Source organism: Poecilia latipinna, unplaced genomic scaffold (assembly GCF_001443285.1).
Source record: "Poecilia latipinna isolate Pla-1442-1.1 unplaced genomic scaffold, P_latipinna-1.0 Scaffold1296, whole genome shotgun sequence".
Lineage (NCBI taxonomy): Eukaryota > Metazoa > Chordata > Actinopteri > Cyprinodontiformes > Poeciliidae > Poecilia > Poecilia latipinna.
This window is the reverse complement of record NW_015113912.1, coordinates 136,942-150,125: the sequence shown is the minus strand read 5'-3', so window position 1 is coordinate 150,125 and position 13,184 is coordinate 136,942. Positions and strand designations below refer to the sequence as shown.

Here is a 13,184-nt window from a genome sequence, read left to right as displayed (position 1 = left end):
CTCCATGCCATGTTTTTGCCTTTGTAACATTGCCTGTCTCATATTTTGCTGCAACATGACCATTGAGGAAGATCAATTTCATAACATTAATATAGTGAACTTTGCCAAAAATAGTATGAGTAACAGGAGCTTCTCATTCTTTAAACAACCACAGCAGAATAATATAAATTTTTATTGCATAGCAAAGACGCAACTCAGTTCCAGAAACACTGAGTTTATTTGTATCTAAGGGAGAAAAGCAACTAAGACTGAAACAGGCAGAAGTTTTGTTAAAAATTATTCAACCAATTGTTAAAATCAAAGAAAAAAAAATGAATCATTGGAATCAATTATTTCTTTGGGGGGACGGTACAATGGTGTATGACCATAGGGAGAAAAGGGGAGTAAATTTCCACCAAACAAGATTAAACAAAGACATTTTCTAAAAAAAAAATAAAATAAAATAAAAATTCTGAAACTTGGAATTGGAAACTTGGAGAAACTTGGATTTTCACAAGTCAAACATGTTTGACTTTTGAAACTCAGAAATTTTCAAGCATTTTCTTGAAAATTTCTGAGACTAATCTGAAACTTTCTGAGTTTCTGGCAAAAATGTACTCCTCTTCTATCTACCACGGCCCTAGTATGTGTTGTAGATTAGTAATACTGAAAACATTGTTTAGTTAGAATAGAAAAAGGAGCATGGTTTACAATCTGTGATCAAACAAAAAAGATTAAAAATGTCAATTGGGCTAAAAATGAGACTTCGGTTTCTTGGGAAATCTAAATTCTCCATTAATAAATGACTAAACTGATGGGTAGAGGTGGGAAAAATGAGCTTCCTCAGGATGGCTGGACTCAGCCTTGGAGAAAAGGTGAGGAGCTCCATCATCCGGAGGGAAACCAAAGTAAAGCCTGTGCTTCTCCACATCAAAAGGAGTCAGTTGACTAAACTAGCTAAATCAATTCCAGTGAAATTGAAACATGTCTATAGTTCAGATTTTATGATTCAGGATGATTGGTGCAACATCTGTCCATTCATTCTTCCACTGTTTAATGACACAGAAACTCTGACTTCCCTTTCTGACACTGTAGCTCAAAAGTGAAAAATAGTCCAAACAACAGTTTCTGTGAGTGGGATCAGATTCTTGGACCACCTCGGTGGGTTGCTGTTGGTACGGAGAAGCAGCAGCTCTACTTAAGCTCCTTCATCACACCAATAGACATCGATCATGAGCAACTAAACAGGATGTTGGATGCAAACTAAAAAATAAAATTGGTGCAACATGTTGAGAGAAGGCGATAAAGGACTGGCAGCCATCATTTCAATGGCTACCCACAAGAAAGATGCATAAATCTGCTTTGGTTGATCAGGTCTTGATTTTCTGACATACATTTTCAAGAAACATATGACACCCATTATTAAGGTAATGTATATATTTTTTCCATGTCAAATGCAGAAACAACACAAGAACATATAGAGCTTAGTGCATTTTATTCTATGTTGACTGAAATGTAAAAACTCTACAAAACAAATCTTCTATAAGCCGTTTTGTTTTCAAATTTACACATATATTCTTTATTTCACATCTAGAACAAAAATCTAGCCCCTCCCACCTCCCTCACTGTTATGAACAACATGCTTAATATCTTTACACTCTTAGGAACTTCAAACACAAATTATATGATTTTAAACAAAGCTGAAATAAAATTTCAAAATAATAGGACCATAGAAGCACAAACACGACTTTGAAAACACATGGAGGTCTAAGAACAGGTGGCCAAACCAAATGGGAATAAATCAAAGTTTTTCAACTGGAACAGCAGCCAGTTTGTGGAGGATAAAACCATGAAATGAGACAGGAGAGTTGTTAGTAAGGTTAAAAGCATATTATTATCAAATCATATGATTATTCCTACCTTATCATTAAAATTCTTTGAACAAAGCAGCAACCTGTTCATGAATATTTGAAATGAAGTCAGAAATACATGCTCTTAGTAAATGGCTTGTTGGAAGTGGGTTTGCACATTTCCTTTTTCAGGGGCCCCACAAAGTTTGGTAAAGGCTGGCCGGCTGGGGCCACAAAACATTTGGGCTGGTATAACAAATCCAAAAATCATATTGGAGTTTCAGGAGTTTTAATAAGTATGCTGCTATTAGAGCTGATCAAAAATAATTCTAATGATTAAAAAAAAAGCTTTAAAAGAAAAAAAAACCCTTTAAGTTAATATTTTTACAAGAATATGGGTGAAGCACAATTTTTTTGTCCTTACTAACTTCAAACCACACTAAACTTTTGCTGTTCTAAGTCGGCTATAAAAATGATTTCTATTTTCTAAATGCCAGAATGAGTAAGAGCATTTTCCATTTTAGTGTCATTAGATCATGACTTCCCCCCATCAATGAAGCTCTTCCTTCATGTCACATTTCCACACTGTATTCCAGACTTCGCTTTTGCAATACTGACTTCTTCTTCAGTGAGCGGCTTTTCAGCCCATGTAAGAGCAGGACTAGTTTTAATGTGGAATGACACGTCCAGCTCCAACCACAAGGTTCCTAAGGTCTTTTACATGTGTTTGTGGGACAGATTACCACTTTTCTTCCGGAAGATTATGATGGCTGGAAGAGATTTGCAGCAGAAAATTGCTTCAATAATTAACTGTAGCTCTTTCAGAAATCTGAAGGTACGTGAACGTTTGACTTGTCTGCATTTTTCCCTTCTCAGGAAGAGAAAAATTTCATTTTTTAGAGCTGATGGGAAAAATTTCATTTTTCCCATGAAATGTTTTCATGGGAAAAAATTTCGTTATTTTTTCCCATGATGGCACACAAGGAAGTGGTGAATTGGTTCCTTCATTTAAATGAAAATTTGTAAACTAACCTTTCAGAAGCTTACAAAACCATGACGTCAGTATCAGGGTACATTAATCTAAGTGCCTCTAAGATTCTGACTTAGTAATACAAAAAAATCAAATTCTTATTCTGGCATAGCTGAGGAAATAATTAGGGTAATCATAATTTACTTAAAAATTCTGAAATAAATATATCCCTATAATACTGAAATACTGTCCCTTTTTGCAAAATTGACCAACTTATCAAGTTTTACTTTGCTGTTGTATATAACTCATTAAATAAATATTGCAAGTCAAAATATGTAAATGTATATTAATCAAAACACTAAATATTTATAGGGGAGACTTTGTTTATTTCTGGAAGCCATAAGGTTTTTGTTTTGTGTTTCTCTTAGCGCAGAGGTTCAGTAGCTGGCAAACAGAAGCGGGTCCGCTGTCATTATTAAAAACTCGGCGGCAGTAACAAACTGAGGCGTGGAGCTGCAGATCTGAAGCAGCGGACCACAGACTGCGTCTGACGGAGGTTCGCAGAGGTCTGGAAGCCAGAGGGAGGGAGGGAGGTCCCGGGCTGCGGAGAGGAGGCAGGACTTTCTGGCTCCGTGGTGCGCTCCGACACCAGAGGTCCGCTTTAATGTCAGAGGAGGAGTGGAAGCAGGTCGGCTTTTAACACCGCGCAGACACGGAGGCTGCGTGCAGTCCTGAACAGACAAACATCGAGCATCAGTGCGTAAAACGGAATTTTTGATTGATGCCTCAGATTTAAGAATTTTTTCCCCCCCACTATTACTATTTTTAAGGCTCAGTGCGCTCCACGGCTTCTCTATGGACACTCATTAACTGGATTTGTGGCTGTTCTTTTCTCATAAATGACTTTAAGCTCACAATGGACTCAGTTTCGCCTGCAGAACCTGTGCAGACGCGCTGTCTCCTGCCTGCAGGCGCGTCTTTGTCATTTTAATGTCGCTGTCATTACCGCGCGTCTGTCTGATTGTCGCTCCGCATTTCAGAGCAAGCGAACAAACTGGAGAGTCTCTCTGCTGGTTGCAAGACAGACTTTTGTTGCGGACTTCTGATCTTTAGTTTTTTTTTTTTTTTTTTTTTTAATAATTGGAATATTTTTGTGTATCCAAACTTTTTGGTCCTGTTTTCCTGGAGCAAACCGATGATGTCGCCCCGCTGCTTGAACCCTTCCTCCCGGTCCACCTGTAGGTTTTTCCTCTGCTTTTTGTGGCTTCTACAAACGCCCCGCTCTTCCTCTCCGCTGATTACAGGTAAGATTAAAGGGATCAAATGGCTTCATAATAACACATCACAACACCCACTGAGCGTAAGAAAATCTCCTGCAAACCGCCGGTTATTTAGTCTGCTGCCGCGTCTCTGCGCTCCTGCAGCCTTCAGCGCACCAACCCTGGAGCCGCGCTGCAGCCTCTCTGTGTTTTTCATCAGCGGTAATTTAGCGGCGAAGTTCTGGGTACGATCCCTCGGCATTCGCCTGCAGGTCGGCGCATGATCACCATGGGAATCAACAAATAAACAAGATCCTGGTTAAACACGTTTATTTATGACAGAGAGTCGCATGCGTTTTGATTCGGTGCAGCCAATTTGTTGTCTTAATCTTTAAGTATGAATTACAATTTTCCACTAAGGTAATTGAAGTCTTAGAACTTCACAGAGAATCAGGAACGATGACACCAAAATCATCCCCTCTGCGTCCTGGGGAAGGAATGAAGTTTGTGTTTTATTTCACTCTTCCATCGCGCGATAATTAATATTTCTGTACTACTTACTTAATAACTTTTTTAAAAAACACGAACAAAAAACGACTCAATAATTTCAATGTTCAGGATAAAAGGTCCCTGTTAACTTGTGATCTTTGCTGAAATTATAGTTTGTGCCACTTGGAGAGTTATAATTACATCGTTTTTTAGTTAAAAACAGGCTGTGAAGATTGAACCGCTTTTCTGTCCTTCATCCTCAAGACGTTCCTGCGTCTCTGTGTCTGTTGAATGCTTGCTCTTCGTCTGACATCCACTTTTTTGCAGCACTGCAGAGGTTTTAGAGAGTGAGATGCAGAGTGGATGAAAAATTGATGAAGTGTTGCGGGATTCTTGACAGCTTCACTGATAGGACTTGCGCGTCTCTGCGGCTTTTAATGGTCTGAAAATCCTGCAGATTCATTTAGTTATTTTTCTTCTGGTTTCCAAAACTCAATTTGGCTTAATAGATGTGTTTTAATTCCAGGGATATAAAGACCAGAAGCTGTCGGGACCAACTTAGGGCTTCCGAGATCCAAACTCGATAATAGTTTTTATGTGTCCTCCACATTTTGGCAGTTATCCCTCTGTCTGACTCCAACACATGAAGATGAGAGTAAAATATGTATGAGATGGGCCTTCGTTGGCAAACCTAACGGTCTATCTGAATCAGATGAACAGATTCCTCCTTCTTCCATCTCAAATATGTCTGTATTATCAGCAGAAATCCTCATGGAAGGCAGGAGAGGAAGTTTTTGTTTCGCACCATTCACGGAGATCATTAAAAGAATTATGAAACATAAACAAAGCAAAACAATTAAAATTTGGGCAGATAAATAAAAATGTGATTTAAAGCAGCCAACACTTTCTGCACATATCAGGTTTTCTGGTTCCAAGACTGAGGAGTTTTAGTTCTGGTCCTGGGAACCCTGAATGAATATCACTCAGATGACCTGAAGGGTCAAAATTGATCATACTTGATCAACATCTCTGAATTATATTTAGGCCCAAGTCATTTCAGCAACCTCAAGATCATTAAAATCATTTTAAAATCTATCATTTCATGAACAGGAAACCAGTTCTTTAGGATCCATTTTCCTAATGTTGGCCAGGGATTCATGAGCTGCGCCTGCCTCATTAACTCCTTATACTATTTATACTATTTCTTATTTTTACAATTAATTGTAAGAGACACCTTCATAACAATATAACTTGCCAAACACAGAATTATGCACAAGTTTTTTGCATCCTGTGCTGACAGAAAATCTTTGAGATTTTATGTGATTGTTAGAATTCAAGTTTGAGTCCGTAATGACACCAAGGTTTTTATATTTTGTGGGGTTTTTTTTAGCATCACTGATATCTGTGTTTCTTATATTTTTGGGCTGAAAAACGATACCTTCTGTGTTTCATAAAGCTGGAGGGATTCCTTGCCCATTCACCACTTGATTATGTAGACAGAGTGGTTCAGAGACTGTAAGGTACAGCGGTCATACGCAGTGTCAAAAATGTCAATTTATGTCTCATCAGCATAGAAATGCAGCAAGATAAACATAATCTGAGCAACAGATGTTAAGTAAAAGTAGTCTAAGAATAGAGCCCTGAGGAACCTCAGAGTTCTCTATTGTTTGCTGAGATTTACAGTTAACAAATGACAAAAAGTAGACCCGACCTCGGCCCAATGAGACCTGGAGCAGTTAATCATGGTACACTTAAACAGCGTGGCAGTGCAGCAGGTGGAAATGAAAGTCATTCTGCTCTCTGCAGGATTCTGTCAGTGATCAAAAGTACAACAATTCTGGTCTAAATGCACTTCACAACAAAGCACCTGAATGAATAATTTAAATCAAACTGTTTGCACAACTAAATAGGTGAAATTTACCCCAAAGCCTCGAATAAAGTTTAAAAGATTATGTATGCATTAATCTGTTAAAAATCAACAACTTTGAGTTATTTGGAGTTCAACACTATTGTATGAAAGCATCCTGAAACCAGAGATTGACCAGAAAATGTAATGTTTGACTTGTGCAATGAAACATTAAAATGCTGGAGATTCTAAATAGAACTGTACAAATTTTAATCCTTTATTTGTAAGTCTCAAAAGCAGCAAACCAAAGTTTAGTCACAAAACAGTTTTTCTTCATATGTGTTGAAAAAAGCAGTGCATATCTATATGTTAACTGAGGTGATGGCCGCTTGTTCTCATTATTCTTTCCTTACAACTGTCTGAATTCTTCCCCTTCAAAAATATGTTTTTATGCGGTTTTCTTTACCCTCCAGAACTGTAGGGTTAAATTCTTCCACCTGTAGTTCATTTAGTTGGCTCAGTCGATTCCTTTTTCAGATTCCCTTCTTTAACAAGTTCAAGCTCCTCAGTGGGATGTAGAAAAAAGGAGCAGTTGAAATAAGATCAACACCTCTTGTTAGCGCAACCACTGAAGAAAGGTTATATTTTTAAGTAATTAGCATTATCCCATTATTTTCTGCCATCTTTGGTTCTTTTTTCTGTTCTGCTCGAGGTAGTTTCAGTTTAATGTAAGAAGGAGATTTTAATCTTTATTGATGTCCTGGTTAAATAAAGGTCAGAGAATGTAAATAATTTGCTCAACTTGATGAGTGTATAGGTCTTAGGTAAAATCAACATAACCTTTAAAGAAATCTGTGAGAAAAAGACAAACACAACAGCTGAATAACAAGACGTTAAGAGTTTTCGGGTCCCAGACGGATCCCCAGTGCCTCCCCGCCCTCGTTTACCTCCCCCTAACACTTACAACCCTGCAATTTTAATTACGCTCGAAGGTTGTAAATTTTACAGTGGTGGTGGAGTCGGCAGGGTTTGTCTGCTCTGCCCGAATCCACAGGCTGGATTTTACTGCCGAAGTCAGACAGCACGACTCGTTACTACAGGAATCTCTCCACTACGGATGATAGAAAACACATACAGCTGTTACGTAAGGTCCAATTTTTAATCAGTATTGTTAATGTGAACAGACCACATCGTCTGATTGGCATACAAATCAGTGAATGACCTGAAAATCTCCCCTTTAAATGCTGAATATTGGTCCGACTCAAACTATGTACACATTGCTTTAGTTTGGGATGTGAGTTCAGGAAATGGTTAACTCCTGATCTATCATAATTTCCTCAAACTGAAGAGACGTCAGGTCGGAGGTTACAGCACAAAGATAAAAAGAATTGACCCGGTGCTGCTCAAAATGTTTTAACCTTTACAGTGTCTATGTAGCAGCATGACTTCCTGGAGAATATTGTGATTTTCATCACTCTATAAGTAGATCTCAGATCAACTGTAAGTTTTCTTGATGGGGGACGCTGTTAATCCCCTACGTAAGAAGCAGTGATGCAAACTGAAGTCATTCGTTTCGAACTGGGAATGAAGGTTTTACTTCAGGGAGTCAAAGTGATGGAAGCCTCTTGAAAACGCGACAGTTTGATTGCATCGGCTGCGTGATTCAGAATCAGATGTTTACATGAGTCATAATGGGAATTATTGGCTTTTATTCTACATAGATTCCCCAGAGAGGACAATTTGGTCAGAACTGCCACTAAAGTTAAACATCATTTACAGCAACTTCCACTCTTATTGATCTCATGGGTAAAAGATGTATAAAAATCTTTAAAATACTAAATATTTTATTGAAGTAGCATGATTTCACACTGGAAAAGTAGGGAACATCAACTTTTATTTTGAGAGAATATGTTTAGTGGGGGGGGGGCTGAATTTAAGTAAATAATGGTTTTCACCAGAATTAGTGGTGCCACACTCATTGGCACCCCTGCTGTTAAAACTTTGTACAGCCCTCTCTTTCCTCATTTCGAGAGGACTTTGTGTTCTCCTATAACATTTCACAAGGCTTTGGCTACTTCTCTTGAGACAATCTGATCGTGGGTGTCCAACTCCAGTTTTCAAAAACTACTGTCCTGCCACTTTTGGACGTATTCCTTCTCCAACAAACTTTTATTGAATGATTGAATTACCTCATCTGTCATTCACCTCTGCAGAGGACTGGTAGTGAGTCATTCATTTGATTCAGGTGCTTTGGAGCAGGGATGCATCTAATAGTTGCAGGATGACAGCTGTTGGGGAATAGAGCTGGACTTTCCTGTTTTAAAAAAATTTCAGTCGGGAACTGAGGTGACCATAGAAAATTGTACATTTTGTGTCTGGTGAATCATATGTATTTATTTGACCACAAGTTTATTTTATTTTATTTTTTTTTACTGTAAATACCTCCAGATTTTTGTTCTAAAATGTTCTGGTATTTAAAGAAAAAAAACTCTCTTTGTGGAAAACAAGGAAGGGTTAATAATTGAAAGCTACTAAGCAGTCTGCTTTAGGTATATGCATTTTATGGGATGAATAGAAGTATATTTAATAAGGCACAGGCGATTTTTCATTTTACATAGATTATTGTCTATACATGTCTGGGGAAAACATGAAAACACATTTTTTTCAACATATTTTTTTACCAAGTGTGCCAATAAATCTGTCAAGTGTTTTAAGTTATGTCATCTGTGCCAATGTCAAACATCAAATTGATCAATTCAAGTAATAAGATTTAAATATGAGCTTTGAACAAATGTGCTGCATTTTCTAGTTGCTGCACACTGTATGTATGTCAAACTGTTCAGAAAGTTTCAATCAGCACCAGGGACGACCTGAGTGACAGCATGACTACAAATGGATATGCAAGTGAATAAAAGCAGAAAAATAAATACATATGCAGTCTATGCATTTATTGCATGCAATCGTCCAACTATATAAATCACCTCCATCCAGTTGCAGTTTTATTAAGTGGATGGCTTTTAATTATCAGTAAGTTGTGATTCAGCAGTCAACCAGATCTGTTCAGCTGATTTCTTTGAGTAGTCTCTGCAACAAATTAGCCTCTCATCGTTCGGTTCAGATGCTGTATAATCTTTCCCTGGAAACCTTGGCTTAACAAGAACAAAGTTGCAACCACATCTTTATATCACTTCCACATCTGTGGCTATGCATCATCTCATTTCCATCCAATAATATTTTTCCCATCTCTGTCACCGTGGGGGGGTGGGGTGTTGGTCTGAATAAAGCAGATCAGACACATGAGTAAACATCAGAGCAGTCAGTCTGGAGCAGATTTCTTCCTGCATGAACCGCTGCGCTCTGAGACGTTGACATCTGTATGCTTCAGCCCATAAACCCATGTGTTTGGAGTCGTTTCTCCTCGTTGGTTCAGGTTACATCTGCACTCGTAACAAAGTGACTGAGTTGTGCTTTTAAGACCTGGGTTCAAATGTCACTCCTTTTACCTGGACAGACGAACGAATACAATGGAGGAAAGTTGAACAAATTTACACAGAGTTTTTAAAACAGTTCTGGGATGATAATGTCACATTCTCTTGGCACTATAGATAGATTCTTATCTGGATAAGTGAAGAAATAGAAATTATAGAACAATCTCCATGTTGTTAGAAGTGAGGAACATTTCCAACGCTTGAATTAGGAATGCTCCTCACTATTCTGTCCTTCACAGGCACTGAAGCCAGCTGTGACAATGAAGGAGAAGTCCTGCACATCCCCAACATCACAGACAACCCCTGCATCACCTGCGTCTGCCTGGTAGGAACCCGTTTTCTTCTCTGCTCTACTCACATTAATGAATGCCAAGTTATCAATCCTCTTTTGTGTGTTCTGGTCTCTTTAATGTATAACTTGGTGTTTCGGTTCCGGCTGAGTGAATGACATGAACTCCTTTTGCACTGATGGGGATATTTGCAGAGTCGATTATTTTATCGGAAGGTTGCAACAGTAGCAGGACCGTTTCAGCTGGTCTTTCGTGACAGATCAGCTTTGAATGATTTGATTAGATGGTAAACTCTGGCATCAAATTGCATCAGTAAGCAGTTTGTAATTTAAAACAAAATCAAATGTCATGATGAAGCGTTTCCTTGCAGTGAAACACAAAGTGGGTATTGTTTCTTTTTTCTAGGCGTGCCCATTATCCTGCCTTGGTGCAGTTGTTAAAACAGACCAACAAAATGTTGGGAGACAACTCTTTCCCGGAACATGTGCTCTTTGACCCCACATCCCCCATTACTGCTGTAGAGCTCTTTGTTTCCGAGGATGAGAATGGACCAGAGAAGCTTTTCTGGTCACTGCTTTATTTTTGGCTGAATGAAAAGTTTTGGCTTTTAAATGCCATTACCTGACCTGAGTTTATCCTGCAGGAAGTGAGGAGGTGTGATGCTGAGGGGTGTGTTTAATGAATCCCCAATCCATTTCCAGATCTGAGCTCTGACTTCCACAACAAGTTCAGATGTTTTCACACCTGATAATCCGATAGACTCAGTTCAACTGGGAACCAAAATTACACCATTTGTTTCATTTTCAGCTGGTGCTGTTTGCTTTCTCACTGCACTGTGTCAAACAAACTAAACATTTTGAAAAAGCTGTTCACCCCCTCAAATGTGATGGTACTGCATCTATAATTACTGAAGGAAACAACATGAAGGAGACACCGAGTGCAACTTCCTTCTTCATAAACAAAAAATGGAGTGGCGTCAGATTTTAGCAGTTGTATGATTTCTTTTTTTGAAAAAGACCACAAGCCATTTCTCCCACTAACAGCAGACTCTTGCGTTTGTGTTGGTTGTATTTACCCAGAATGTCCTGCACTATGATCTGGTTCTTGGATCCATTGGAATTGGGTCATGACAGTGACAGTGAGATGATTGTAGCTTTGTGACATGATGTATTATCCTGGTGAAAGTAACCCTCAGAAGAAGAATGTACATATGATCAGAAACAACAACCAAGTAGCTGTGGAGTTTAAATAAAACATACTTTATCTAAAAGATCCAAAAGATGCCAAGAAAATGCACCAGATTTGGTTTTCTGCTACTGTAGCTCATCTGCTTTCAGGTTCAGCATCTTATTCATTCAGAGATGGGATTTCTCATTGTAAGGAGTTGTGAAAAATTAGCATTTCAGCTATTATTGCCTTTATTACCTCTGACATTAATCAGAAGTATCTTCATCCAATGAACTGCAGCTCACCAGATATTTTGTCCTTGAACCAGAGAGATCTCAGTAGATCAAATCAATCCATCTGGCAACTAAATCTCTGGTTTTTGTCGATTCTGATATCAGGTTGGATTCTCCACAGATAGAGACCTAAATGAATTGGGTTGCTGCCATGTGGTTGGCCAATTGAACAGGTGTATCTAGTTAATTGAGTGGGGAGGTTGTGTGGACATATGACTTTGTTTAGCTCATAGCTGCTGTCTGAATGCAGCCGAAATAAAGACGGTGACAGTCAGTTTTGGCTAGCTTGTTGAATTTGCTCAAAATGAACAAAGCCAACATTTTTTATCCAGATTCAGACACCAGTAAACTTCTTTTCACTTTTTACTTTTCAGCAGTCTTCTTCTGACACACAGCAGCAGAAATATTCATCCACTGCTGTCTCTAGTCAAAATGTGCAGATATTTACTTATGTGCTAATAAACAAACTGAACAGAGACATAATGACATGACAAACAACCTCAGCGATCTTTAAGAAAACATGCTTCAGGCAACAATTTTTAATCTGTGATTATTTCTCCCATCATCTCTCGCACATTGTGTCTGACAAGCAACAGCTGGGTCCGGACCTAAATTTCGGGAACCGCTAAATTAACAGTTTGAGCTGCATTTTTCTCAGCTGACAGTGGAAATGTTACCACAGCGTTGTTTGACAGCTTCCATACAAATCAGGAGGAGAAAGTTGCTGTTTACTTTGAGAATCTGCATGTTTAGTTATCATCTAAGTGCATTCAGCTGACGGAGTCACACGCCGGCCAAGCCAACAGATTGTCCAGAAGACGTGTAAGAAACGGAGTTCTGCACAGATTGTGTCAGATGTAAAACAGTCCTGTGCAGACTTGGCATTTGAAGGCTATGCTACGGTTGTGACAGTCACACTGGAAACATGACACTTCTGTTGCGTTAATATTTTAAGTCACAGCATCATAAATTAATCCAGATTACCTGGTATCTTTTGTAAAGTGCCATTGTAAAGTTGTAGACCCCTCGAATTTCTTTCTTTTTTTTTTTTTTTTACATTATGTCACATCTCACCCAGAGACTTCAGCATGTTTAATTTCAGACCTTGTATGCACTTGTCTTCAGTTCAACTGAGCAAATACTTGGGAAAACCACCTTTCCCTGCATTTACGCACTTTGAGGTATGTTTCTATTACCTTTACTCAGACTGAAATATTTGTCTATTCCTCTTTGTAAAATTGTTGAGGCTTTTGGATTTAACACTTAACTTTGACTAGACCTTTTTACCATTTGGATAAGATCCCCAGTGGAAGGTGAGTCTCTGTAACAGATTTAAGCATTCTGCAGCCTCAAACAGGTTTTCTTCTGGGATTGCCCTGTTAATCTCCATTAACGTTTGTTCACCAGGTTCACTGACCCTGCTGAAGAAAAGCATCTCTGCAGCATGATGCTACCACCACCTTTCTAACCTCCTTCTAGGTTAGCAGTGCTAATTTTCTATCACACATGTGGTTTTGTTTTTGAAGGCTGGAATCTTGGATTTTGGTATCATC

General features: G+C 38.6%; 1 protein-coding gene across 2 annotated transcripts in view; it reads left to right on the top strand.

Moving 5' to 3' along the window:
- The first annotated feature begins 3,371 nt into the window (after positions 1 to 3,371).
- The window catches only part of bmper (BMP binding endothelial regulator), a 44,140-nt gene continuing 34,327 nt past the window's right edge, over positions 3,372 to 13,184 (top strand). The window contains exons 1-2 of one of the 2 annotated variants that reach the window (XM_015055118.1): positions 3,372 to 4,103; positions 10,121 to 10,206. In XM_015055118.1, the coding sequence (XP_014910604.1) occupies positions 3,995 to 4,103; positions 10,121 to 10,206 (195 nt within the window). In that variant the 5' untranslated portion in view covers positions 3,372 to 3,994. Of the gene's footprint in view, positions 4,104 to 10,120; positions 10,207 to 12,947; positions 13,111 to 13,184 lie in introns of those variants that run through there. The other variant, XM_015055119.1, reaches the window with a different exon arrangement.